General features: G+C 38.4%; 2 protein-coding genes across 4 annotated transcripts in view; one reads left to right on the top strand and one right to left on the bottom strand.

Annotated features, from left to right (window-relative positions):
- Nucleotides 1–34: 34 nt before the first annotated feature.
- On the top strand, nucleotides 35–24132 carry ALG6 (ALG6 alpha-1,3-glucosyltransferase). 2 transcript variants are annotated; one of them, XM_052800954.1, is made up of 15 exons: nucleotides 35–119; nucleotides 3259–3370; nucleotides 6964–7048; nucleotides 10543–10632; nucleotides 11571–11659; nucleotides 13976–14058; nucleotides 14746–14810; nucleotides 17105–17290; nucleotides 17802–17937; nucleotides 20017–20102; nucleotides 20675–20759; nucleotides 21875–21945; nucleotides 22944–23012; nucleotides 23163–23361; nucleotides 23634–24132. In XM_052800954.1, the coding sequence occupies exons 2-15, from the start codon at nucleotides 3289–3291 to the stop codon at nucleotides 23829–23831; spliced, it is 1524 nt and encodes a 507-aa protein (XP_052656914.1). In that variant the 5' UTR covers nucleotides 35–119; nucleotides 3259–3288; the 3' UTR covers nucleotides 23832–24132. The 2 variants fall into 2 exon arrangements, with proteins under 2 accessions (XP_052656914.1, XP_052656915.1); XM_052800955.1 differs by lacking the exon at nucleotides 35–119 and adding an exon at nucleotides 162–276.
- A 1348-nt stretch (nucleotides 24133–25480) lies between these two features.
- ITGB3BP (integrin subunit beta 3 binding protein) overlaps nucleotides 25481–27975 on the bottom strand; it is a 36272-nt gene continuing 33777 nt past the window's right edge. For both annotated transcript variants that reach the window (XM_052800957.1, XM_052800956.1), the window contains exon 9: nucleotides 25481–27818. The gene's annotated coding sequence lies outside the window, so the exon portion shown is untranslated. The remainder of the gene's footprint in view (nucleotides 27819–27975) is intronic.

The following is a 27975-nucleotide window of genomic DNA, read 5'->3' on the forward strand; positions in this document are numbered from 1 at the left end:
TCCCAACCGCCTCACCCCTCACACGCATGCGCGCTGCCCAGCCTGCGCCGCCTTACGGGCGCGCGCGGGGGCCGGAAGCCGCTTCGAAGGCGGAAGCGCGTGCGCGCCGGTTGTGTCCAGTAAGGAGCCGCGGGCTCGCGCCAGTTTAACGGCGGGAAGGGACGGGACCTGAGGGGACGGGACCTGAGGGGACGGGACGGGGCGTGAAGCCTGGGTGGTGTTAGCCCGCGGGTCCGGTGTACCGCTCCTCCCTTCCCCTCCGTCCCTTCCCCGGGGGTACGGGAGGCGGTTAGGGGGGCTGAGGGGAAGCGGGGGGTGGCCCGGAGCAAGGCGGGAGGGAGCTGAGGGTCGGGTCGGTGGGCGCTGGTGGGTGAGGGCAGCGCGGCTGGGGGGGGGGGGGGCAGGGCAAAGTCCTCCTGCAGCAGCTGAGCCTCGTGTCTCTCTTTGAGGAGGCTGGGGACAGAGGGGGGGGGGTGTGAGGAAAATTGAGGGATAAACACCTCTTCTGACGAGGAGTAGGGAGACAGTAGGCTTGTAGAATGTTCATTTGTACTTCAGCAAATGAAATTCTTTGCGTTTTTGAGGAAGGAAAGGACGCTGTTGAGCTGCGTGCTGACATCTCTTTTAAAACAACGAGTTATGTTAAGGGCCGTGCATCTATGACTGAGTTTCGTAAGCTTCCCTTTGGCAAGGAGTGGGTGGTTTCTATCGGTGCTCTTCATCTGAATCTTCATGGTAGGCAGCGTGGAAGGATGTGGTTTTTTGGAGCTGTGATTTTCACCTTATGCGTATAGGTGGCATCTCCCTTGAGAGACCCTCTGGTGTTGCTCATCCAGAGGCAGAAGGTAAAACGTTTGACACTTGCCAAACCAGCTCTGTCATCTCCTGAAAAGTCTTACTTGTTTAATGTTGTTACCCATGGGATCACAAAAACTAGAGAGCCATGCTTTAGAATCTAATAAAAGCATGGGTTTTGTTACGGGAGGTATGGAATAATTATTAAAGATGAAAAGGAAGTAGGAAAGAATATTTTAAGAACCGCTTTTGAGAGGAGAGGAAGAAGGAACTCCATACCCCAGGAAATGACAGTTACTCCAAGCACAGGGAATGGCAGAAGTAAATGAGAGGAACAGTGATGGGGGAGTCTGTCTGTAGGTGAGACTGGCATTATGTAGGAATTGAGAAGGTACCATTAAGTAATAATTGCTCTAACTGGAGGTAGAAAGGAAGGGCAGGTGTGAGTATTTTACAGAAGGGAAAGGCCAGGCCTGTGACACTTGATTTTGGAAGTCATATAGGGCCCAGGTCTTACTGGACCCAAGTTTAGGAGGCACGAGAGTTCACTTAGGGTAAAATCATCTATAGAGTCGACCTCAGTATCTTTTATTTGGATAAATGTGCCTAGCCTGTGGTTTAGGCACAGGTGTACCATTGAAAGCATGCAAATATCAGTGTTCACGTTTCTACCTATAGATGGTGATCTACTGCTGTCATAGATTTATATTGTTGAAGTAAGTTTGTGGTTCCCCCCCCCCCCCCCTTGGTGGTGGTGGTGGGTCATACCTTTCTGTGAATAGTAAATAAATATGGATTTAGTTTGAGCAGAATAACTGAAACATGTCTTAGATGTTGCTTGTCTGTTACGAAAACAGCAATTCAGTACTGCTGCTGTGGGTTTTTTTTGTTGTTGCTGCTTTTTTTTGGCAGTGGCAAGTATATTAAAGTCACTTAAGTCAGATGCTGCCCCTTCTGCAAGGAAAGTCTTTGGCAGTTGTACCCAGACTCATCCACTCTTCTGTAATGTATCTGTTGCTGACTGGGGAGGGAATGGTGCTGCTGCTGCTGATTTGGCAGAAGTACAGCCTATGGATTTACTGCTGTCTCTCACTGTCAAGACTGGAGTAGTTTCTTCTTCAATTTTTTTCTAACTCAGGCTAAAATATTTTTGATTCTCTGGGTCAAAGTTTGCATATTCTGTAATTAGTGTTTTTTGCATAGGGCAACATCATTACTTTCCTGTTTCTTGATTTCTGAGTTTGAGGAATGTGGCCTTTAACTTCGCAGATCTAGCAATGTTTCTTATTGTTACTGGATCCTTAGTATGGTCAAGCAAGCTCGGTGGGAGATCAGTCCTCCTGCCTTTTTGGGTAGAAGAATGGAGAAGATCTCTTGAGCCTGGTAGGTTTCATCTGGTATATCCTCTAGGGATAGTGTGCTTATGCTTGGGAAGGGAGAGGTAGAATTTCAGGCCCCCTTTTGAATATCGGGGAGACTGAAGTAAGATTCAGATCAGGGATTTTTCATCATTAACGCCAGATGTTTGCATTCCTAGGTCGGCAGTATGCATTTAATTTTTTGATTATGTGCCGGCTCATGACTGTATTCCTGTGGAATTAGTTAGAACACGTGATACAGAGTTTATGGTGGGCTCTGTGCTTTTATAGTGGCTGCAGGAGAACAGACAATAATACCTGGTCCAGCGATAAGACCTGCCAGTACATAGTTAAATTTTAAATAGTTTCTGAGTATGTTTAAACCAACAGAGAAGCCTATACCAGATCGGCCTTTTGCATAATTTGACTGTGGTGTTCTCAATCAAGAAAATAAGTGGCATTAACTTAATACTGAGACATTTACTCACTTTTTAAAACTGTGTGCTTATGAACGATAGATTTTTTTTTTTCCTAGTGAGCTATTAATCTAGGAATTTTTATAGACCTCTTTGAAGAGGTTTTTCTTGTTCAGTGCCAAATACTAGTTTGTAAGCTACTTAACAGACATGGCATAAGTATTTTGACTACCACTACAATCTTCTCTACCGGTCTCTTGTAGAATTTTCTCTTGTCACTCACAGGTAAAACATGCTACATGTTTGTGTAACAAATTGTGTGGAGCCTATTAAGGTGAAGCTTAAGTATGTATGTGTATGTACAGCGTAGTGTTGATCTGGCATCTGAATTCTCTTAAGTGGTTTGAAATCTTTTACCCTTCTTGCTGCTGTTTTTATGCATTTTGTCAGATGCCTTTTCAGCTTCTAGCTCAGAAGTGGGAGAAGTTGCTTCTGGGCAGCATTTGGCTTCATGGTTAGAAATTCTCCGGTACTGAAAACCCCTCCTGATCGTAGTGAGCTTCCAGACGCAAGATAGTAACAGAATGCTGCTGTGGGGGGAGAAAACTGGTGCTATCAGTAGTACCATTAAATGCCTCAGGAACAAAAACATGGACAGTATTGTAGCGATGTTTATGGTGTTTTTTCAGGTACCTTTTGGCTTGTTACAAAGACCAGCTATGGAGAAGTGGAGCTTAATGACAATTACTGTTTTACTAGCACTTACTGTACGCTGGACTGTATCGCTTGGTTCTTATTCAGGTAATACATGTTCATGGTCTGTAAAACAACCACATGAAGGTGAATTATGGAGCTTGTGATAAATTAAAATAAACTTGCATGTAAAATCTTGAATAGGAAGCAATGTGTTTTTTCAAGTATTGTCATATTTTAGTGCCTCTCTATTTCCTGAAGGTTCATATAATACCTTGTTCTTATTTTTCTGAAGTGTGCGATGATTAATGTCACAGCTGCTTGGAACAAAATGCTGAAAAAAACCGACCACAACTTTTTTTTGGGTGTGGGGAAGAGGGGTGACTGTTAGTAATGTTTTAGGAGGAGCCAAAGAACAGCTGGCTGTTTACCCCTATGCCTTTGTTGTTTCAGTAGCTGCAGAATACTGTTGCAGTCTAATTGTACATTTGTTTAATTTTGTCCTTTAAGTTCTATAACAGATATAGCCTTAATTTATATTTAGATAAAACTGTACTGGTGATAATGAAGACTGTAAAGGTGACGTGGAGTGAACGATTACGCTCTGCCTTGTAGCTATACTTCCTTCAGATTGTTTACAGCATGAACTAGAGCTATATTCTTTTAATGGATGAGTTTTTCTCCTCCCCATCTCATAATGCTTGCAAAGAACTAGCAAGTTTTTTTTTCCAAACCTCTCAATGCCATTCCTACACTTAGCATAAGCTTGCACAAAGCTTGCTCTCTGCAAATTAAAAAAAAAAAAAAATGAACCATTACTTCCCCATCAGCTAAAAGAATCACAAGCTCAGTCAAATTCAACTCTGGTTTTCTGTTAAGGCAATTGGGAGTCTCATCCCCTGAGTAGTTGGAGCTGTTCAAGTAGTATTCTAGTGATTTTAAACTGGTAACTCCTGGGTTTCATCTATTTGAAGGAATTTGCTTGAAGATAAGTTGCATGCGTGCCTTCTTGCACACTTGTTTTATTTTGAGTTTGCTTTCTGAAAGTGCCATTATGAGAGATCTGTTCTGTTGGTAGCTGAGGCTCTTTTTTACCCACCTATAGGCAGGAAAACAAACACCCTGTCTTTTGCCACACAATACTAATTTTCTGTTGCACTGCAAGTATTTACAATGACATTGCTAACTAGGTTTTTTAAAGTTGATTTAATTTCATACCAATCAAGATTCTGAAAGAGAGTCTTAAAATAATGCCTGAACTAAAATAACAGTCTTGTTTCCTACACAATGATCCTATAACTTCTTTTGGAATAGGAAAAGCTGAGTCTGGTCTGATCCAATCCAGCAAGTTATTAAAGCATGTGCTTAACTTTGAGCATTGGCTGGCTGAAAAAAAGACAAATCTGAATGTTAGGAAGAGCTGTCAAATGCAAAAGTACACTGGAATTTTTTTTTTCCTCTTTGACTTCCTTCAGATGTAATAAACCTTTAATGACAGGAACAAGAAAAAAAATTGGGCAGAGTAGTGTTTAAACTGACGTGGCTGTTTTGCTTTCACTGCTGCTCGATGCAATAAAGTTGAGCAAAGGATTAGAAGTAGTCATACTTCTCTGAAGCAGACTCTGGTAGAAATGCTGATTCGGCATACTCTGAAACCGTGCGTGGCACGGATGGCCAGAAGCAAGGAGGTTAATTCTGCCCTCATTTACCGTATAGTCTTGGATCGCTGTATCATTTCCATTCTGTTGTTGCTTGCCATCTAGCATGCTTTCGGATCTGCCTCTGGAATTAGGGTCATGATGGTGAGAAAGCAGATAACTAATACCTAGTTTTGAAAGGTTACCATTTATGATGATCTTAGATCAGTTGGTCTTGGAGAATTATTGGGGAAAAATTTGGCTTCATAGATTAAAGCATAATTTTTTTTAATGCATTGCCAAACTCCTGCTAAATGAGTGGAAGCTAAATGCCCATGTTGAAAGGCACCTTCAAACACTTAAAAATGTCTATTTCCAGGTAACAGTAAAACTGAATAAGACCACCCTAAATTTAAAGCATTTGTGACCCTTTTAAAATAAAATACTTCATTTTTATTAATTCTGAGTTCTGTTTGGCTGTATACTTGATTCTGGCTGTAGACGGAAGCTAAACTTGAATTCTCAAACTAACTGATGTGTGATCAGTCTCTGTATTTGGCTTTTAGTAATCGAACCTTTGGATTAACATCTCTTTTGATCATTCTGAAGCCAATTAATTTCTTTTTTTTTTGGGGGGGGAGAAGCTGAAATAAAATGTGTGTGTATATACACACAAACATACAGAAAACACACACTCTAAAATTTGGATAACGCCTATTTTTGTATTTCAGTAATCCTATGACAGGTTCTTTGTTCCACTAGATTTATAGTTACAGAATGGACACTGATAAAACTCCTATTCTCCAGTGACCTCACTTATTTGGGAAACTTTTAGTTCAATGTGTCATATAGCGGAGGCAATCTACTCTTTCTACTACCCAGGAATAAATTAGTGGAAATAATCTGTTCTCTCCACTACCCAGGAATAAATAGTACATATCTGAGCTTGTGTGACTCCCACAGACATAGATCATGTGAAAAAATATAGATGGCTTTCCTATATTTTAAAGAAACTCTTAAATCTCTGTCTGGTTAGTGTCAATATTTTGCTGGAAGTACTATCAGTCCAATTTCTGTTCTCAATAAGCACAGGTTAATAGAAGTAAATAAACTCTGTGATAAAGATGCTTAACATACTGCCATTATCAGAGTAAGGCTTACATTGAGGGAATTGTTTATGAGTAGACATCTGAAGTATTTGTATTGATAAAGCTTTTTTCTATGGAAAAAAAAAAAATCTTAGTTTCCTGAGAGACTTATGTATGCATGTATAACAAGTGTCCTTTAACATAATTCATTTTGCAGAACTGCTACATAACAATCACTCAGTTGAAAAATGTGAGAGAGAATTCCTGTAAGCCAAAATGGAGCAGTTATTATTTAGAAAGGTTTGTAGATTATAAGAAAAAATTATTCTAAACCTATTCTGTGTACTGAATGGCTTGATTTAGTAAATAGCTCATCTTAACTCTTTATTAAGAATCATGGGGAAAGGGACAGATGCAGTATTCTTGCTAGTGTTGCAAAGCAGGCAGCAGAGGAAAGGGAGAGGAACTGGAGGACTTGCAGCAGGTCCTAATTGTAAGTAAATTTAAAAATAAGGCTGGTTGTTACTTTTAATAGCAAGGTACCACAACATGGCTGAAACACAAATGAGAACGTTGTCAATTACTATATACTAAGGAAGTGTAGTATTTCACACAAAATCAGTGTAAGATGTCCATTATGTACATTTTCTTATTTCAGAGAAGGTGCCACATTTTTCATCTACACTTGGAAATGATTTTTTTTTTTTTGTCATATGAGGAAGCAATTCTTCACAGTGGAATATCTTGATAAATGCTTATCGCAGAAATATCCAGAAAGCCAAAGGAATGCATAACTTTTTTTTTTTTTCCTCCCTGTTAGACTGCATAGCAGATGAGGTCTCTATTTTGCTCTCAAATATCATAGAGGAATGGAGAATAAAATTAGTAATAAGTTAATGCGCAAATACATATCTGGAGGAAGAGCAGTCTGTGTAAACCGAATAAATTCATAAATACTCTTGTCATCTCTCTTTAGGTGCAGGAAAACCACCGATGTATGGAGACTATGAAGCTCAGAGACACTGGCAAGAAGTTACTTACAATTTACCCATCAGGCAGTGGTATGTAGTGCTATTGTAGTTCAGGTTACAAAGGGGTAAATGTAATGAAACTTTGGTTCATATCTTACTTTAATATACCATTAAGTTTAAGACCTCTGCAACATCTACTGATCTCTGAACTATTCTAAAACCCCTTTTGTAGTAATATATTATCACCCTGTTCTTAGACTGAGGTACCATTTTCTTCACAAAAAAGAAAAAAGCTAAAATTTGGAACTTTGACTTGCTAGCTATGAGCTTGTATAACAAAATATTCTGACTGGTAGGTGTCTCTGTTTTGAAGCTCCAGCTTTGTTTTGAATTGACTGGAAAGATCAAGAAGCAATTTCTTTAGCAGGCTTATATAAAAGATCATAGAGAAGCTTGTTTTCCTGGTTTAGAAAAAAATCAGTTCAGCTTCCTGAGTTCCAGTTCTCTAATGCATAAAAACTTTCATCATTATCAGCACTGACAAAGCCAAAATGAACTCTGCTTATATCTCCTAAGCTAAAAGGCAAGGGCACGACAGTAAATGCAGAAACTTGGATTCTTGTGCTGGAGGCACCTGTTCTTTTTCACACCTGCAAGTTCATTGTTCACACCTGTGTTCTTAATATAGATTTTAAAATGTAGGTGCCTGGGATCTAGATGTAAGGATAGTTAATTTGTAGAGATCACTTAAAACAGTAGGAAAATTATTCCAAATACTTTATTTATTTTTAAATTATTCCTAATATTCCTTGGAGCTTGCATGGAACGGTAAAAATTATTTAGTCCATATATATGCTACAACACAAGTGGGTATACATTGGAACTCCAGGTCATTTTCCAACAGGGATAGTGGCATTCTGGTTTGTCTGGTGTAATTTTTTTCCTCTGCTCTCTGTTGGGGAACAGACTGATATGATAGAATAGAATATTAATGCAATTGTAGTTCTGTAAATATACGTGGGGCCAATTCTGAAAGTATGGCACTCTGTGGAACTCTGCAGATGACTCTGTATTGTGTCTTCAGATCATCGTGTTGTATCTATATTATCATTTCTGTTCTACGTTTTTCTGGGATATCCAAACCCCTCATTGTATCAGAGTTGGGATAATGGAGAGCCAACATAATAATAGAGTTGGCAGCTTTGATCCACTCTGCTATGCGGAACTATATGTACTTAAAATTAAGAGTTATAGCAGTCGTTACTTCTAGGCATTCCCAGGGGCCAGATGAAACTATATTGCAGGCTAGAATTAGCCTATGGGCTGCTAGCTGGGCATCTCAGTCTTGTTGTATTTGCTCTTCATTTTATTTATGACAAAAGTTTTTTGTGTTGGATCTGCTTTGGGAATTGAATCTCTAATGCAGCGAAGTCATGTTCAGTTTTGGGCGTTCGGAAGAGAACATCTTGGCTGACATGCAAGGCATTACATTCTAGAATACTAAGCTGTCTTTCCCCTCCCGTATTATAGAAATACGCAGTGTGAAAAGATGTTCTACTCTGGCATGTAAAAATAGTGTTCAAATTTGAAGATGAGATTCTAATCACTTACAGTGCTGCTATTTGTTTAGTATTTAGAAAACCTGTCTATGCAGCAAGCACATGTTCTTCTGTAAATTTGTCTAGGTAGATACAGAGAGCAGCTCTCTCGTGAGGGCATAGTCCTAGAAGATCTCTTGATCTTTTCACAGACTTAATTGTCATGTTTACTGTTAAACAGGCATGTATAGGTAATATAGCTCCATGTTCCATGCTTATTTTCTTTGATCCCAAACGAAGATATATTAAAAAAAATAATGCTGCAGTAAACTACAGTATGGTTTGTAGTTAGAGAAATCTCACACAAGGAAACTGAGCCAGAGGCCAGAATTTAAATATTTCTTTTCTTATATTATTCTTTAGAGCCTTGACATTATTTATTAAAGGCTACTTTAAGAATATACTTTCTTATTATACTGCTAATTACAATTGTGAAGGGGTTTTTGCTAAATATTACTGGATACAAGCATTGTTTTTTCTGTTGCAACTATGGGTTTATGAAGGGTAAAATTGAAAAAAAAATAATACAAAACTGGAAAGTTTACTACTAAGTTGCAGACTACCGCGATCTGCGTGAAGAATCTGAACTGCCTTGGCATGAGCAATCTTGAATCATAGGATAAGAAGCAGAGATGCAACTCAAAGAAATATGATTTATCATCAGTTCGTAAGATACTTCAGGCAGCTCATAAAGAATTCAGGAAATATCATTTACTATAATAAATGTCAAAAATTGGCTGCATTTGAAGAGAGAAACTGGAAAAGCCAAGACCTTGCCCCTTGGCAGTTAGAGTAGACTAGTCATTCTGTTTCACTGTGAGCTGTAAAGGGTCTGATGCCTTACTTCTGTAACTTCTGTTTTCCTTGGGTAAAACCTTCTGTTTCTCATTTGGAACAGGTGACTTAATTTTCACTGCTGCTAGCCTTCCATAGAAATACCGACACAAAATAATTACAAATGGGAAAATCCTTTTCCTTTCTCTCATGTGGTCCACCTGAGTTTTGAGGCAGAAGTAGGTAAAGTGGTTGTGACTGACGTATCTGATTGAGGTTCATGACCTTGTCTTGGTTATTCAGGAGGTGTTACTCTGATAACTTGGTGTTGCCTTCTAAGGAACTTTTTAGCCCCCTGACTCCTACGTTCATGCTGACAGAATTGCCTAGGTGCACCTGCTGTGGCATGGTTTTCTTTCAGACCTATGCTGCTTTTTGTTTGTCTGTGTAATATCTTTATGCCACCCTTCCCCACTTCTGTTCAGTTGCTTTCCAGCAGTATAACTTCCAACAGATGGTTTTTCAGAATTTTCACATTAAGGTCTGTCGAACAGAAGCAGTTCACAACTTGCTACATTACAGTCTAAGAGTAGCAGATAAAGTTTAACTATTCAGAAGTCATTGTCGCATATTAAATATGCTGTCCAAGTCTGGGAAGGAAGGAATCTAGGATTAATATACGGAAAAATCACTAGTGAATTCAATTTCTTTTGAAATTTCCTTTTAACTGCATTTGTTTTATTTCCTTTTTGGCAAATTGACTGCTGTCTTCTGGAATAATTGACGTGCATGAAAAAATGTAGGTTTGGTTTGTAGGTGGAGGTAAGGACCTGCAAAGCCTACCACATAAATCTAGAGCTACAGTAGATGTGTACAGCTATTTTTGTGCAGGCTTTGTCTTTGTCTCTGGATTTTTGTCAAAGTCTGTTCACGTCAAGGATTTTCCTTCTCCAGGTAAGTAAGCTTTAGCAGCTTTTAAAAATCTGTTTTGCAAACACCAGTGAGTATACTCTGAAGCACTTTTGCTTTTGTTTTGTTGCTTGAGATTTTTTTGTGTGAAGTAAAATAAAGCAGGTAGCTAGAGAAGTTGCTAACTTCTATATTGGATTTTGAATATGTTGATAAAAATATTTGGTTTAATAGTCAGCCTTTTCTCTGGGCTGAAACAAAGCTGGAAATGTAGATCCTTCTTTAAATTTTTTTATTTTTTAGGTACTTCAATACAAGTGATAACAATCTACTGTACTGGGGCCTTGATTATCCACCTCTTACTGCCTATCACAGTTTTGTGTGTGCTTACATGTAAGTTCTTTATTTTAAATAATTCTGTGGAGCATACAAAACACCAAATTTACCTTTTTTTTTTTCTTCCCCCTTCTTTTCTTTTTGTTGTTGTCTCCTGGGGAGAGAAACTAGTAGCTAAAAACTACCAATCTGGGCAGCTGATGAAATGGAAAGTATTGTTTGCTACCTTAAAGCTGGGGAAGTAGATTTTTATGTGTATCCCTGTTGCTTAAAACTAATACTGCTATTTTTCTGCCTTGTAATTATTGCAAGGAGGACTGAAGGGTTACGTTTTTCTTTTTGCCAGGTCCGGAAATTTTAGCAGATTTAGGTGTGACTTGGATATTTAGCTTTCCACATAAGCCACTGTTGGATCAGTGATGCACAGAGAAAAGTGCTGTAGGAATTGGGTGCATTGCATGGGAAAGCTTTCGTGTATTGAGAGCCCAAGTGACATTTGATGACTGGATATCATGTAAATAGAATTCTGTTATTGGAATACTTTTTCCACAAGGGCTTTACTGCTGTTGGAATGAGACTTATGGAATAAGAATGTAGGTTAAAGTGCACAGGCACAGTTATGTGGGGCATCTATGTGAACTGTAAATGGTTTATATTTAATACTTAAGTATGAAAGGTATTTACAATTGTTTTTTTAAAAGTTGGTGGAACTAGACTGAAGGTGGTTTATCCTAATAAATATTGTATTCCATTTTTACTGTTGTAAAAGATTTTTTTTTTTTTAAATTGTGAAAGAGCAGCTAAAGTCTATAGTGTAAACTGATCTAGTGGTGAGGAAAATATTTAATTGATCACTATTGCTCTTTGAAATATTTCTTCTCATTCATCTTAATTCTTGGAATATGCTCCTGTGCATGTCATCTTTATTGCTGAAAGGAGTGTAAAGGGAAATGAGAACTGTCTACATTTTGATGTGTCTGTACTTTGTTTTACAGTGCAAAGTTAATAAATCCTGATTGGATTGCTCTGCACACATCTCGGGGGTATGAGAGTCAGCCGCATAAGTTATTTATGCGTACAACAGGTAGGAAAATTATATTTCCTTAGGATGATCGTACAGATTTGTCTTGCTTACTAATTTAGCATGTTTAATATCATGCAGCCTCTGTCTTCACCAGTTTATTCTCAGTTCTTTAACTTGGGTGGCTTTGCAGGTCCATTTATGAACCAAACTCCTGTGTTCTTTCCTCTTCTGCCATCATTTGTGAAGCTGATAAATATAAAATATGCGAACAAGTTTTCAACCCAGTTGATTCAGTAAAAACTCTAAAACAAAGCTGCTACTTTTTTTTTTTTTTGGTAGCATAGACCCATTTTTTAATTTTGAAAATAGTATTGTTGTTTTCCTTTCCGTTCTGATAAATATACTTTTCCTTTTCAGCTTAGCTTGGTTTTTATTGTAAAATTATTTTGTATGTAGACTGGCATTCACTGACTTAACAGCCTCTTGAGGTCTCAGGGATCTTTAGTATGAGCTGTATACTTTATGTGAAAGGGAGAGGTATTTGATGTTTTTAAAGATGCCACTTTTCTTTCAAACGGTCACCACTTTCTAGAGATAAACTTCTGTTAACAAAAATGTAAAAATTTATTTTACCACTTTTATCCTAAATTTAATTTTCCTGCACTCACTCTTCTGACCACTTGATTATTTTGAACAGCTTCTACAAAAAAAAGGATAAAACAAATGCAGAAAAAAATTTGTAGATAACAATTCAGTAGCTGTGTCCGTAGGACAGCAAACAATGTGGCCAGTGAGCTCTTGTTCTCTAAGTGACGGCAGATGCCATATTATCCTGTTGCTATTTTCTTTCATTTTAAATCTGTCTTTTGCTTTGCATAACACTAGAGTTCCACAAAATACTTTCTGATTGCAACAGCAGAATTTGTTGTTCATCAATAGCTTTTCTGTACTTCACAAACCTCTCAGTCTGGTCTCTAGTAATTGATTGAAAAAAAAAAAAATCACTAGAACTTAATTACCCTTGAAATGGTCTTTATTAATTTTGAAATCAACTCACTTGACAAACCACTGATGGATCTAGGAGAACTGATAAACACTTTTTAACAGTAGCCATTAGAAGAATGCATTAAAATAATTCAGAATGGTCAATGTCAGTTGTTGGTATTACACCTTTATTTTAAGTGTCAGTGTATTTGTTTTGCTAACGCCTTGGGTATATTTGTTTAATTGTGGCTTAAGCCTGCAAAACAATTCATCACTGAATAAGTGATATTTTTAAACATTTTCTTCCAAAGCCTGTGACTAAAAAGAGGCAAAGTATACTTTCCCTCTTGGAATAATTGGACATTTTCTGAAACAGGTTTATAGAAATAATCTGAGATTTTTCTCAGGCTCTTAAGATGACACTCAAGAAGAATTTACTTCGTGGTTTAAGCATGAGCAGGAGTGGACATAATTCTAGGCAGGTGAACCTGCTGGTTCTATTTTCTTGCCGACCCTCTTACATGTATTTGGTGAAGGCAGATGATCAAAGCCAAATAACTAGTTTTAGTCTATTTATCCACATCACCAGTAATTCACGCAGATACATTGGAGATTGTTATAATCTAGAGTTTCTTAATTATTTGTGTCTTCAGACTATCTGTTCCATCAAACCACTTGACTGCATCTAGTCGTAGTTGATTTCTTTTGAGAATTAAGAATGCCTTCTCTCATTTCGGCATGTGAGGAACTAGAGTGTGCTCCCTTATTGACTGAGGCTGTGCCAGAAGCCAAAACAGCTGAACACATGGAAGCAGCAGCTTTTGGACATCAGAAATGATAGCGTTAGAAACATTAACAAGATCAAATTCTGTAGACCTATTTCTTTTTGTCCTTTGAAGTGGAACTACCCAGTTTATTCCATTGAAGGACTTTCTGACATGTTAATGTTTATTTGTCTATATTTTTTCCTTTTCTTTCCAAAACAATTGGAAAAAATTAGTTTTGGTGTAACTGCCAAACCTGAGCCGTCTTTAAAACTATGAAATGTACTGTAACGCAACGTAAGACAATAGAAAAGCACAGTCAGCTGAAACTATAGACACATGACTTCTGAACTTCAGTTGAATTGAATGACTAAAGTAAGTTTTCAGTGAGGGTACAGATGCAAACCCCACGTTCCAAAGGTAGGCAACTTGTCTCACTTCAGCACTGTGTAGTTGTTATTGTCTGAGTTTTTTTTACACCAAATACAACCAAGATGTGGAGCATTAAGAAGTTAAAACTCTAAGCAGAGTCCAAGATTCACAATCCAGATGAAAATACACAGCTTGGATAGCATTAAGATGAGGTATGTGGGAGGATTCTAATGTAAAGTTAATCTTTATTTTTCAGTGTTTGTTGCTGATTTGCTGGTCTATATTCCTGCAGTTATTTTATATTGTTTTTCCTTGAAAGAAACATCTACTAAAAAGAAGGCAAGTATCTGGTGTGTGTGTAAATTAAAAAGCCAAAGAAAACATACAGTTAAAACAGGGTAGAAATGTAACAGTATGAGAGTTAATTAACCTATAGAACACCGTGATGGCTTCAATTGACATAAAACTGATGATAATCAGTGTATCTCATATTAAAGGCTTTTCAGTTAAAAAGATAAAAAAAAGCCATTAACTTACCTTACAGCAATTATTTCAATGCTTTCAATAACAATGTGCTCTGAAGTTTAGTAGCCATGAACTGCTGAATTATATTTCTTTCTGGATTTATTACTTGGGTAGTAAAAACAACATTTGTGCTGTGACATGGGGGAATCTAGGAACTGCTTTGTCTTGCACACTCCTTATGGTAGAACCAATACATTTTGGAATAATAAGTCTTCTGATTTTTGGAGTGGTGCCAAGATTTAAGATGGGTGTGGGCGATCTTTGAGCTGGTTTGCAAAGGGCAGGCTGGTCTCCGTTCAATATTTTCTTATTTATGGAAAATCTTTATCCTTTTTTATTCCTCAAAATATTACTGACAGAAGGTTACTTGTAGAGAATAAGATTCCTACACAGAGGATGCACCATGGAGGGGCAAATTTTTGTACTGGAGAAGTAGTACAAGTTCCTCTGTCTAAGGTCTAATAATTATTTTTGCCCCTCTTTTTCGATCCTTCTTTCCAGGTTTCCAGTGCTCTCTGCATACTGCTTTATCCAGGCCTCATTCTTATTGACCATGGACACTTCCAGTATCCTTGTTCTGCAGTGAAATGAATTTCCATTTACGAAGTAACACTGTTCTTTAGCACTTGTCTGTAGCTGTTACTTTTGTATACAAAGTCATCCAGGGGCTTCTGCCTACCCAAAAGCAGAGATATTAAAGAAAACTGTAAGTCTGAAATATATTGGAGGTAAATAGTTGGTATTGGGACAAATCAATCCAAACACGAACAGCATTCTTTCTGTGCCTCAAGCTCATATTCCTGTCAGTCACTTTATTGCAGAAAACATCAATGGTACTATGACAGTGAAAAGAATGATAACTTGTGCTCCTGTGATTTGTGCTTGGAGAGAGAATCACCTTAGATCTTCTTGAGACTGCAGAGGAGTGCGTCAAGTGTAGTTGTGTAAAATGTTCAGTTCTATAAAATGTGCTGTTCTGTCTTGCTTTTACAATTACTTGAAACTGGATTCAATTTGCTTAATGCCTAACCATTTAAAAGCGAGTCATCTAATATGAGTTAGGCTGTCAGAGCTAACTAGTCGATATTGGGGGCAGACACCTTCACAGGTGGGTCTTTTTAAATAAGATTTCTGGTTTTATACTTGTTTTGTACACCAGCAAGCAAATGCTGTTAGTGACTCCTCCAGGCTGTGCTGATTAGCGCCGTTGAGCCAGAGGGACACAATGCTGGAGTTGTGATAAATGTAGATATTTAAGTATTCCAAGGAGATAGGAATCTCAGCATCTACTACTAAATCAAGTTTTGACAATCAAATAGTTTACTAATTTGTGTTTTTCTTCCAAGAGAGTGCATGGTGAACTTGGAGGATAACATAGCTTAGAAAGCAGATTTTGAGGGGAAAAAAAAATCATAATGCTCTTGAATATTTGAATTACAGTTCAGGAATTCTGAAATTGTATTTTTGGCCTGACTCTTTAAAGGTGTAGGTCATCTGGAGACATCACTTACAAGAATGGGGATGGGAATGAACGCAGTTCATCTTAGGTGAGAGAAGCTGGTGGTCAGAAGAAGGCACAGCGTTACGATTTTCTAGTATGTAAAAGATGTACAAAGAGGAAGGCAATAATCTGTTCTGTGTGTCTTATGTTGGATAGGGCAAGAAGTAATGGCCTGAAGTTACCATGGAAAAATCTTTTGAGCCTTAATTACAGCAAAATGCTGGAATAGGTTGTGGATGTTGTGGAATCTGCAGCATCAAGATCTTTAAGAAAAGGTTCAGCAAACCTCACGCCAGGGGTGACGTAGGCGTAGCAGAGACTGTGTTGAAGCAGGCAGATGGACTACATAGTCTCCTGTGGTCTATTCCAGCCCTGTGACTCTTACGTGAATAACTTCACTATCTGTGACCAGCTCCCAAGAATTCAATAGATTTACTTAACCTTTACTGCTGCTGCACGTCTCTGCAAGATCAGAGCCCTTTGGTATAACAATTTGTTGATATGAAATTGGTGAGATCTCAAATCTACATGGTGATTTTGAGTGGGCTGAAAACAAGGTAGACAATCTGAATGTGATGTGTTGTCACAGCTATTTGTACTGACAAAGAGAAAACAAAATATTGTGAAATTTCTGACAAGTATGTCTTATTGGTTTCTCTCATTGTGGAAAGATAACGGTAAAAGACAAAGCTAATATTTTGTTGCAATTTAATAGTAAAGTGTAGCTTAGTCTCTTCAAACTCTGCTGAGCTTGGGAACCTCTTCTCAAAGTCATAAGGAAGTAACATTGCTTTTAGTAACTATTATTCATTGTTCGTACAGTATTAGCAGCTAAGGGAACTGGTCATGGATGAGGGTGTGTTGTGAGTGCAATATAGTCACAAAAACCTCAGGAGTCCTTGAACTAAATAATATATAATTTAAATACTGCCGTATTTGAATATTCTGCACATATCTTTTGGGAGGAGAGGCTCTTGAAAGCTTTATCCTTAATCAGGTAAATAAAAAAAATAAAATAAAAAAAAAAATGTTTACCCTGATGCATCTTACAGAGTACTGTCACAAAAAGCTTGGTTGACTGAATATATGTTACATGTATAATTAACACACACATACACACACTATTTGTCCTTATACTTGCCTGTGCAAGCTTTGAATCAAGCCTTGGAAATATATTACACTTTAAATAGAAGTAAAATTATTTCTGTCTGTGAACAACATAGTCACAACTGGCAATGTGTTTTTAAAACTAACTTGGAAAAATGTATTTTGCATGCTATTTTACGCTTGTCCCTCAGGGCATTCATTACTGACTTCCAGTACTAATATGCGTATCTTGTCCTTGACATAAAAAACCATATACAACTCAGTGAGCCTTGGCTTTGCCTTGTGGGGTGTACTTTATTTGTCTTATGACTGGGACCTTTTGGGGTCAGTGGCATTTTGCTTGGCCTTAAATTATAAGCAGATGGAACTCTACCATTCTCTGCCCTTTTTTTGCTATTTACTTGGAAAGTGCTTCAAGAAGGGACTGAAAGGAAAGGGGTAAGTGACTTTAGACCGTTCTATCTTTCTCAAGAATACACCTGGGCAGCCTGGCATTGAGAATGTGATTCTTTTTATTTGCATGTGGGCATTTCTGAATTAATTTCTAGTGGAGGATACTTACCTTGTTGTAATGTATTCCTCTCCTACAAAATAAGTATTTCTTGTTGAGATCTACATTATGTATTTCCACTGAACAAATAGCAAAATCTGTTAAGGTGTCCTTTCTTAACACTCTGCATTCTGTAAGCTAAATTCAATATGGGCTGCAGTGGGCAACCAGATTAGATTGACAGCAGTGGCTCTGTGGTTCTCATGGAGTTGTTCTCACTAATCTGGGGATGATGAACTTTTTCTGTGGTACTGGTAGCTCTTTCTGTTTAGATTTGTTAACTTCAGTTCTGTAACCCTTTTTTTAAAAAGGTTTATGCTGTAAATAAACTAAGAACTGACTTTTGTTACCAGTAGCTGGATTTATCTTTTCTGATGTAAGCTTTTCTCTTGATTGCAGATTAGTATTGTTGACTAAAATAGCAGGGACAGTGGTGGTTTCCTTTGCTGTCTGCTGGCTCCCGTTCTGTACCGACATGGAACAAATCATGCAAGTACTCAGAAGACTCTTTCCCATTGACCGAGGCTTGTTTGAGGCATGCATGTTTTCTTCTCCCCCACCCCGCTGTAAATGTTCTGTATTCTTAGATCCCTTGAGAAACCTTCATTGTGACCTTTAGGGATTTCATGTGGGAGACACACCACAGAACTAGTAATTTGAGATGGCTTCTTCAGCAGTCATTTCTTGCCAGTTATTTAATCCAGTATTTAACCCCAGCTCAGCTGGCATCTTCCAGGATATTATACGAGTAGACAACACTTATCCCATCATCAAACCCATACTTCAATCCATACATTTTTCCATTGAAATAGATTCCATAGTAATTGACAGTGTCAGAAGATGTAACCTTAAAAGTTACCAGCTTCAGTCTCTGTCTCTGATTCAGCTCAGCTTTTTTCAACAGGATTCATTATTTAATAAAAAAATTTCAGAATAGTGTTTTGGGTGCAGTCTAGAACTTCCTTTTTGACCCACCTTGTATTTTCAGTGCAAATTTCCACAACATTTTCCAAAAGTTTTAGGCCAGTCCTGCTTTTACTTTTCCTCAGGCTATGGCCATTTGCATGCTGCAAGGTGCTGAGTACCGCAGCCTTAATCCAGTAAAGCAATTACTCATTTACCTAACGCTAATGCCACAGGAGTCTTCCTGATAAAAGAAGGGGTACTCATTTCCCAAGTGACAGTGAGTTGCTGTTGTTTTGCCTAATTAGGGCATGAGTCTTATTAGACTTTTAAAAGCAGATTCTCAACTTCCAAGTTTAACCAATAAAATAAAGCTTTGAATTTCCACGTTTTGATGTCACAGGGATTTAAGCAAATGCTTACATAGTTTGATTCATCTTATATTTTCTTTTAATCTTCTTTAGAAATAAATAATATCACAACTGGCACTTTTTTCTTCAAAAGTTAATGCTAATGTACCAAAGGCAGCATTTTATTTAGGCAGTGGTACAAAGTGTTCTCAGTGTATTCTCTGCTAGTTTATTTAAAAAAAACCCCAAACAAATGCCCCACAAAAGACCCCTCCACCCGCCCCCCAAAAAACCCAATGACCTTATTCCTTGGGAATTATCTGGAATTTATAAATAGTTTTGGCCACCACACTTCTTATTCAGTACCAAGTTTAAAAATAAAATCTGTAAATGACAATAACCAATGAGTCTGAAAGAGCCTGAGGATTTTAGTCTAATATTAGCCCAAATATTTTCTGAGTTGATCAGGGGAGTGACTTGCTGGATGCTAATCTAGATAAAATGAGAAATTGTCCACGTAAGCAATGCACAGTAAATTTATACTGGGGTGCGTGTAACAGGTTCTTTGAATTGGTTCCCATTTACAGAAGCAGTAACAAATGCTGATGGTTGTAAAATCGTATTGGCTATTAAGTAGGCGTCCTGTGTGTTTGCTGGTGCTGCCAAACCCTCTGTTCACTTGTAATCCTCAGCAGATTTGAAGTGCATATTCTGTATTGCTAGTGAGCATATGAGGAAGATGGCTCAGTTGTTGGTGCTAGTAGCTTTCTTGCTGTTATGTCTACACAGCTGTGATTCAAGCAGCTGTTTAGGGATGAGTTTCATGAGCATGATAGCTGTAGTTACAAATTTAATTTTGAAAGTGATCCTAGCACAACTGCTAATGTCTTTAGACTTCTTGATTTATTAGAGGTTAACTCTGTCACTGCTAGCAAGCAGTAAGCACAGCTAAATACATTCAGGTATGTAATGAAATGTGACAGTATACAGAATGTCTTCACATTTGAAAAAAGATTCATATATGCCAGTGTTTAGTCAGGGACAGATAGTTTCAGAGCCTTATTTTCACAAAATGTGTGATCTCGTGAGTTAAGAAGTAGTCTCTTGTGCTGAAGAACTATTTCTCAGTTATTTTAGAACATGCTTTAATTGAGTCTCTTGAAACTTTCCATTTTTGAAGATCAGAATAATTTAAAGTGTATCTAAGAATATGATGTATATCTGCAAGTGTTGTTTTGCAGCATCATGGTAAAAACCCCCAAATCCCCCACCTCCCAAGCCCCATTATTGTCACAAACATAAGTTTAAATGAATATAATTATCACTAATTACCTTCCCCCCCCCCCCCCCCCTCCTTCCAGGATAAAGTAGCCAATATTTGGTGCAGTCTAAGTGTCCTTCTAAAGATAAAGAATATAGTATCACCTCAAACTCAGCTAAAACTCAGGTAAGACATAACTGAAGTGCTTTAAGTAGTTTATCTGCATTATTTGTTTTGCAAAATGAGTAATTTTTGTCAAAGAATTATGAGAAGTGGTGTTTGAAATCTTGGAAAAAAGTTTTCTTTCCTATACTGTACTTTTCTTCTAAGTGATAAGGGTTTCCCCAAGTACTGGAATATTTATGACTGAAAAATTTTCTGGTTGTTTATATTGTGATGTAAGCTACTTGGTTGGTTAAAACTGAGTTAAAATGTGCATGCTTTCCTCTTCAAAGAATTACCTCTTAGAAGTCAGAGTTCACAGTTCTGCTTTTTGACTAAGTGAAGAAGTGACCTAGTGAAGTCTAGGTCTAGTCTGAAATATGAATGGAAATGCTTTATTCCTTTTTCAAAAGCACTTATGTCAGTGAAGACCGTTCACTGTTCTTTTCTTGTGATTGAGTCTCCTTGAGTGATTTTCGTACTTTGGAAAATCACAACTGAATTCCTAATTTAACGTAGTTTTCAAAAGTGATTATATGATATCACAGATGCAGTTACTTATGTATTAAAACTGTTTTTCTTACAAAATTCTTTAGTTTTGCTGTAACATTCCTGAGCCTGCTTCCTACTTGTATAAAACTAACTGTCCAGCCTTCTCTCCGAGGATTTAAATTTGCTTTGGTAAGTGTATATTTTTAATTGCTCCTTGTTTTATATCCACCACTGAGCACTGGTGTGCGGCCAACAGTTCTACTTACAGTTGCTGCAATGCGCAGAAGTGCGTGTACTGTTAAATGCCATCTTGTTTCTGCTGAAGAGATTGGTTAAAAAGTGTTTTGCTATCACATGTCCAGGGAGCTGTGATGTGTCTTTTAAATCCAGACTTTTTCCCTTAGCCCCGATTTTCTTTATTTAGTGCTGTATTTTTATTATCTTCCTCTGAAGAGTCTTTAGAAGATTCCATACACATTAAAGCCTCATGTAGAGTTGGAGTTCCTCCTCCTCTTCTTTTTTAGCTTCCAAAGTATTAGTTTTTCTTACTGCATTGGCTGCAAAATTCAATAAAAATGTCCCAAGATGGACATTGTAAGCTCATTAGTGGTTGACAAGAAAATGATACTATTTTCCCAAATGTTTGCTTTTTCTTAGTCATATTACTGAATTTAAGCATAGTAAGATGACTTACATGCAAAAATCAGTTTTCCTTGAAATCAAACTTACATGGAGCTGGTCCTAAGGTTTCAAGAGTTACAAGATAATTTCTATTTTTAATTATATGTGAGTAATGTTTGAGAGTTTATCGCAACATTGCCTAAAACTAACATTTATCCTAAGAATTGGTTTATGTTTTACAGTGTGTTTTTATTTGGTAGGAAAAAAAGACAGTTTGTTTACTTTGCTGTATTGGCTGTTCATGATGATAAGCAAAACTTTGTCAAAGGTGGGTAGTTGTCACCATGACTGAACTTTGCCAGTGCTTCTGTGTGTGAATATTGTGTTTACTTGGTGGAGATACTCTTGTCAGTAAAGTTAAGCAAGTGAGGGCTCTTCACATCAAGTGCTTTCTGAGTAATTCTGGGTAAACTTTCAAACAATGTATTTTTTAGTATGTATAGGTGGTTACAGAAGCAGCTCTGTGTACTTGTAAATTGCACTGAGTAAATGTAGCAGTTAATTAGAAAAATCAGATCATTTAGCTCATACATTCATGTAAAGTCTATGGCGGTAGGGAAACGAAAACAGTGCTTTGCATTGCAGTCACATATACTAATAGATCTCTGATTTCCTTTTCTAAGGTTAGTTGTGCATTGTCATTTTTCCTGTTCTCCTTTCAAGTACATGAAAAATCTATTCTTCTAGTGTCAGTGTAAGTAAATTATTTTTCTGTGGACTTATTTTGATCTTCTTTTCCTGATCTTGTTATTCATGCTCCTTTCTCACTTACAAATGTATCTGATGTTAAAAACTCTACACGTTTGCTTTTCTGAATAACTTGTAAATGAAAGTGTACAGAGACCAGCCATGCTGGTCTCTCCTGCTTCAATCGTCTCTCCGGGCCAGTGTTCTGACTGCGTTTCCTGGAGTACGGCGTGGCACAGAGCATAGCTGTTTGCCCAGGGATAGACTGGCTGTGGGGTTGGTTAAGGCGGTGCTGCCGTAGACAGCAGAGACACGTACTTAGCGGCCCAGCAAGGCTGGAGCACCGTTGCAAGTTGAACTGGGCGATCCATACCTCACTAACGGCGACGGTAAAGGGGGCCCTCTCTCCCTTTGTCACTAAGGTGTGTTTTTCCCATCCGCTGCCCCAAAGGAGGTGAGGGCAGCAGGGACAGTCAGCAGCTTTGCTTTTTTGCGTGGATGTCCTACGTGTACCTGAAAGTAATGTTTGATAAAGGAAGATTTGGAGAGGCAGCCCTCTTAACGCTTCTCGTTCACGCCTGACAGGAGGGCTAAACTGGTGGTCAGAGAACGCCTGTTGTCTCTGTAGGCAGTTGTCTAGAGGTTGCAGTGCGGGTGCTCCTCAAAGCCAACGAGCAGCCTTGCACAGAGCTGGCTGGCTGTGGGCGCCCGTGGTACGCGCTGTAAGGGTTCTGCTGAGCGACTTTCCGGCTGCAGACCCCCACGCGGGGCAGAGTATTTGCACGTTGGGGTTCAGTGGGGCGTTGGGGGGAGCAGGGTGCCCTAGCAGAGGATGCAGCGCTTTGGGCGCTGCCTGTTCCTGGATTTTCTGAGCCTGTGCTGGTGGGGAGTAGGGCTCTGCCCTGCCTCCCAGAGGAGTGGGAGTGCAGCATCCATATGAAAGGTTGAGGGTGAAGGGCTGTCACTTCAGTGTTTGCACATCTGTTTTTCCTCTTTTCATTCTAGCCCAGTCTGCTTAATCATAAATGAAATCCCTTTTATGGCTACCTGGTTTTTACTTGTATCAACTTTCAGGTGAGTTGGACACTATTAACATTATTTTAAAACTGTGTTCTTCCCTGATTCTAGGAAGTATAAATGTATTCTTTTTCCTCTTCTTTTTACATTCTTTGAAACATAACTCAGAATGTGTACTCACTTCTGTGGGTAATTCTGTTTTAACAGTATGTTGCCTCTTCTACTGAAAGATGGCCTGCTGCTGGCCTACACTGTGACAATGCTGGCATTCCTGTCAGTCTGCGTGGCCTCCTTTTCCATATTTGAGAAGACTTCGGCAGAGGACCTGCAGCTGAAGCCATTCTCCCTTTCCCTGAAGGGATATGTTTCTTGGTTTAAGTCATTTCCCAAGATTGTCAGGAGTCTGGTAAGCAATTTTAATTCCTATAATTCTTACTTGCAGCTCTTCATGGTGCGGAAGTACTTGCATAAACCAGTTTTATGTCCATAACTGTGCATAAAGCCCCAAACAGGGAAAGCCACACTATGTCAGTGTAGAGGTGTGCTATAATTTCTTTTTCTGCAATGTCATCTATGTATAGATTGAAGAATACAGCATACCCAAGTAAGAAAAGTTACAGCTTACTCGTTTGAGATGTTAAATCACCCTTAGCTAATACATCATTCCTTATCTTACAGTTTCTTCTTTCCGTAACCCTGATGGGCATCCTGTCTCTAATGAGTGCTGCAGTGCATCCTCCACAGAGGTTACCCGATTTATTCCCTGTATCTGTGTCTGTTATTTCTTGCTTACACTTTTTATTATTTTTGGTGTATTTTAATGTTGTTATACTGTGGGACTCAAAGAATAGTAGAAGTCAGAAGAAAAGCAGTTAATCAACCTGTGAAGATCAAGGACTAAACTGTGAAAGGACAGAGCATTTTCAGTGAATGGTGTCTGGCGTTGCAGGTAAACCTGTTTGTGATGTAATACAATTCCTGTAAACTAATGAAAATCAGGAAACACATTATGCATATTTAAACACAAAATAATCAAAGACTGTTTTAAAGCAGAAGTATTTTGAAGAGCACTTGGAAATGTGATTTGGTGTGTTTTCTTCAGACGTGTAATACTTTTGTTACCATTTGTAAAATTAGAATACATAATAAAGGACCAAATTTTGAATTAATGCTAAAATACCCCAGCTGTATTAGCAAAACAGCAAACTGTTTTGTTAGCATTAAGTTTACATGTTTCCCAGCGTAAAAAGCATAAGCAAGTGAAGTAGTGCAGGTGAAGTAGAAACTCTTGACTGGTAGCTCTTGTCTTGCTGAATTGTTTTAGGACATAAACTCCCTTGTGTAGTCAGTGACTGTCCTCCATCGTCGTTTCATATAACACACTGCAGTTCATCCAGGCGGTTGCCCGAGGCTGTGTATGGGCGTGAGGCGCTGCCCGGATGCTGTCATCTAAGCAGGGCACTTGCTTCTTCAGCTAATATTGTAGTGTCACTGCCTGGAGACCCGTGTGCTCAGCCACAAGATGGACCCAAGTTCTGTAGCACATCAGGATGGCGGTTCTGTAGCAGCTTCAGTTCACCCACGGGCTTTTGGTTTTCTTGTATTATGTGTTATTTTCCACAAAACCAATACTTTCAGAATGCTGAAGAATAGCATAAGCCCCAGAGACGCACCCAAGTTAGTGCTGGGCAGAGGGGTAGAGGCTTGGAAGTGACGTTTGGAAGGGGGAAGGTCTTGTATGTGCAGCAGGTTGTAGTACGTTTCTTCCTTGGCTGTAGGTCAGCAGCTATGATTTGGTTTTAACACTGTTGTAGTCTTCTGACTCTCAACAACTGTTTCTAATGGGACTGAAAAGCCAAAAGACCTTGGTTCTGCTGAAATAAAAGCTGAGGTACTGCAGTGCAGTTTGAAAGCAGGTACGAGACTCTTCAGGAAAAAAAACCCAGAGCAAACAAAAAAACCCCACAGTAAAAACCACCCCTTATTGCATAGTAATTTGCAGATGTAAACTGAACTAAACTCTGCAATTTCTCCTTCTGCACAGTACAGCCTCCAATGCCAATAGTTCAGAGAATACAAATTGATTGAATAATTATATATGTAACAAAGCATGTAGTAAGAAAATAAATCATAAAGCAATTCAGGGTAGTATAGTTTAATTAGGAGTCAGTCTATCCTTTTTCTTCATTCTGCTCTGACACTATATATATATATATATATATATAAAAAAAAAAAAGCAAACCCATCCTTGTTTAAAGGCTTCTCCCCTGACCTCACTGCGCTCTGTCACATACCAGCCTGTCATTGACATTAGCACATTCTGGGGCTGTCTCTGCAGCATCGGTTGTGAGTGTGTGAATCAGCTGTTCTGGGAACTTCCAACTGTGTCAGTTATGAATACTGTAAATGAAGTGTCTACAAGCTGAGTGTATGTATTCAGTTTTTCCAGCTTTATTTGTTGTGGAAAAAGTAATTGCAGCCAACATTATACCTATGGCAGCTAAGACAAAATAAAAAAGGTGCTCTTGAAGTAGTGATTGTAACGTTATTGGGGTGAGTACAGTTCAGCAATTTACCTACACTGTAACAGTTCACTATAAAGCAACAAAACTTAAATATTTTCACAAGTATTTAGAATTTTTCTGAGGGTGTAACTCTAATTGCGGCATGCAAGAGCTCTGCCCACAGCATGGCCTTTCTTTTCAGAAGCGTAGGGTGAGTGGCATTGATGTGTATCAGGATGCCTAAATAGGAATCTTTGTTTCCAGAGGCTGCGAAAGCTAAAAACCACAGCATTCCCTCCAACCACAGCTGGGTGAAAGACTGCCAAAAGTTCAGGCAGCTTGAAGAACGTCTACTTCCAATGAAATAATGTGTGAAATGGCAAATTAAGATGGAAGGAAGCAGAACGACTTCAGGTTCTAGTTAGCCTGGTCTCTTGTGTTCATCACGGGATCCCGGTGCGATCCTTCCCCCCATATAAAAACATTAGTTTTGAGTGTATCTCTTTTCTTTGTCCTTGAGATGGCCTCCAGGGGTGATAAAGTGAGAGTCATATGATCCACCTTGTGTGGAACTGGAAATGGTTCTTAACAGACCCAGCTGTTTCTGAAAGGCAGAAGCCTAGTACAGCAAGAGGTCAAAGAAACAGTAACTGCTTAAATAGCTAAGGCATGTATGGGGAGTATTTGCAGCAGAATCTTAGTATATCACTTTGTATTTCCCTAAAAAATGATTCAGTAGCAAATTTCATGGTATTTAATAATTGCCATGGTGTAAGTTACTGCTGTAACGTGTTGTCAATCATCACCTTCACTGTTATTTTCTGTAAAAGTTTTATTTTGTTCTTCTGAGACTACACAGAACAGCTTGGTTTAGACTGGCATACAGTTCATTTACAGACTCTTTTCAGATCAATAATTATTTAATTTCCAGCTACAGTGGTTACAATCAGGTTATATAAACTATTGCTGCTTCAGGCTAACCTGCCATTATCATACAAAGCAATCAGCTGGTGAATCTTGTACAGCACAGAAAGCTTAAATGAGAATGGTGTAGAAAGTAAACAGAGCAACTGGCACAATTCCCTTCACCCAATTACTAACATTTTTTTCCAGTCAGACTGCACAGTGCAAAAACATTTTTATTAATTAAAAACTCCCAAAGCTTGAGTACGTACATGTTCAACCACAAACTGGGGCACATTTATCATTTTGGTTCTCAGCATTTTAGTTGTAAAAATCAGTTCATCTGTTTGAGTAGCAGTACTTTGCAGTGGTAGAAAGGACATTCAATTGTGTGCATTTATGTTGAACTTTCTGAAAAAAAATTATAAATCATTCTACTATGCTCTTTCAATGTGAGAGAGGCTGCACCTTGTGCAGTGATTTGAGATGCAGGGTATTCATGAGGTTGGAGAGGTGGTTTTGAGGATAATGAAAAAGAGAAGAAACTGTTTTATAACAATTCTCCCCCTATATCATTAAATAGCAAAATGAAACTGAAATGTTGACCTAAAGCAAATGTTATTAGAGCCATCTGCTTCAACATGGTGGGCTTGAAGCTGATACCTTTAGATAGTGTGTCTTAGGTGACTTCAGAGGAAACATCTTTGTAGATGACAAATATGTTCCTAACTGTGGCAGCCACAGACAGGGAAATTGCTGTTTGTAAACCACTTAAACATGTTCAGCACTCAGAATAATTCCTTGTACAATAGCACTTCTTCTATCTTTTGACCCCAATCATCATTAGAAAAAGTTGTAAATTTTTGGGCAGGCTGTTGGAAAACTAGATGCATTAATTTAAATCATGTTTTGCTAGCTTTTGGGGTGATGATGAGTAGATTAAATCATGAGCATGTGCACACACCCCCCACCCCACCCTGGCAGGAAGCAACTGTTTCCCACTGGAGGCCTGGCAGCCAAAGTTCATCTTTTAACATCGTTTCTTCTCACCCAGTTCTTGGAGGGAGGGTTACAGTGGTGGGGTTTGGTTTGGTTTGGTTTGGTTTTTGTTTTTAAAAAAACAAGGCAGCATAATTATCTATTTGCAGTAAGAACATACAGAAAATACAGTTTATTTTCCATGCAGCAGCAAACCTCAATCAGCATTTTGTACACACGCTTGCATAAAACAACCATGATGTATTATTTACATTGAGATTATCTGGTTGTGCACATTGTTAAGTTTAAATAGATGCCAGAAATTTTATCTAGATGTGCACCTGCCTAGAGCAATGAGCAATCCCAAACTGGTATTTGCTGGGGAGATAGGTTTACAGTCATTTCTTCTCTCCTTTTAAGTACAGTCAAGCAGATGTAGAACTTTGGGTTGCTGTGGAATGCATTTTTCACATAATGCCTGTGTGGAGATAAGGAATGACTAAAATAAATAGCAATTAGACAACAGCATCATCATTCATGTGATCTGTTCAGAATTATCTGTCTGTCCTACATCCACTACTAGACTCAATGCATAAAAAAAAAATACAGACACATGTACATCCTAAGGCAATGCA

Source organism: Harpia harpyja, chromosome 11 (assembly GCF_026419915.1).
Source record: "Harpia harpyja isolate bHarHar1 chromosome 11, bHarHar1 primary haplotype, whole genome shotgun sequence".
NCBI classification, from domain to species: Eukaryota; Metazoa; Chordata; class Aves; order Accipitriformes; family Accipitridae; genus Harpia; species Harpia harpyja.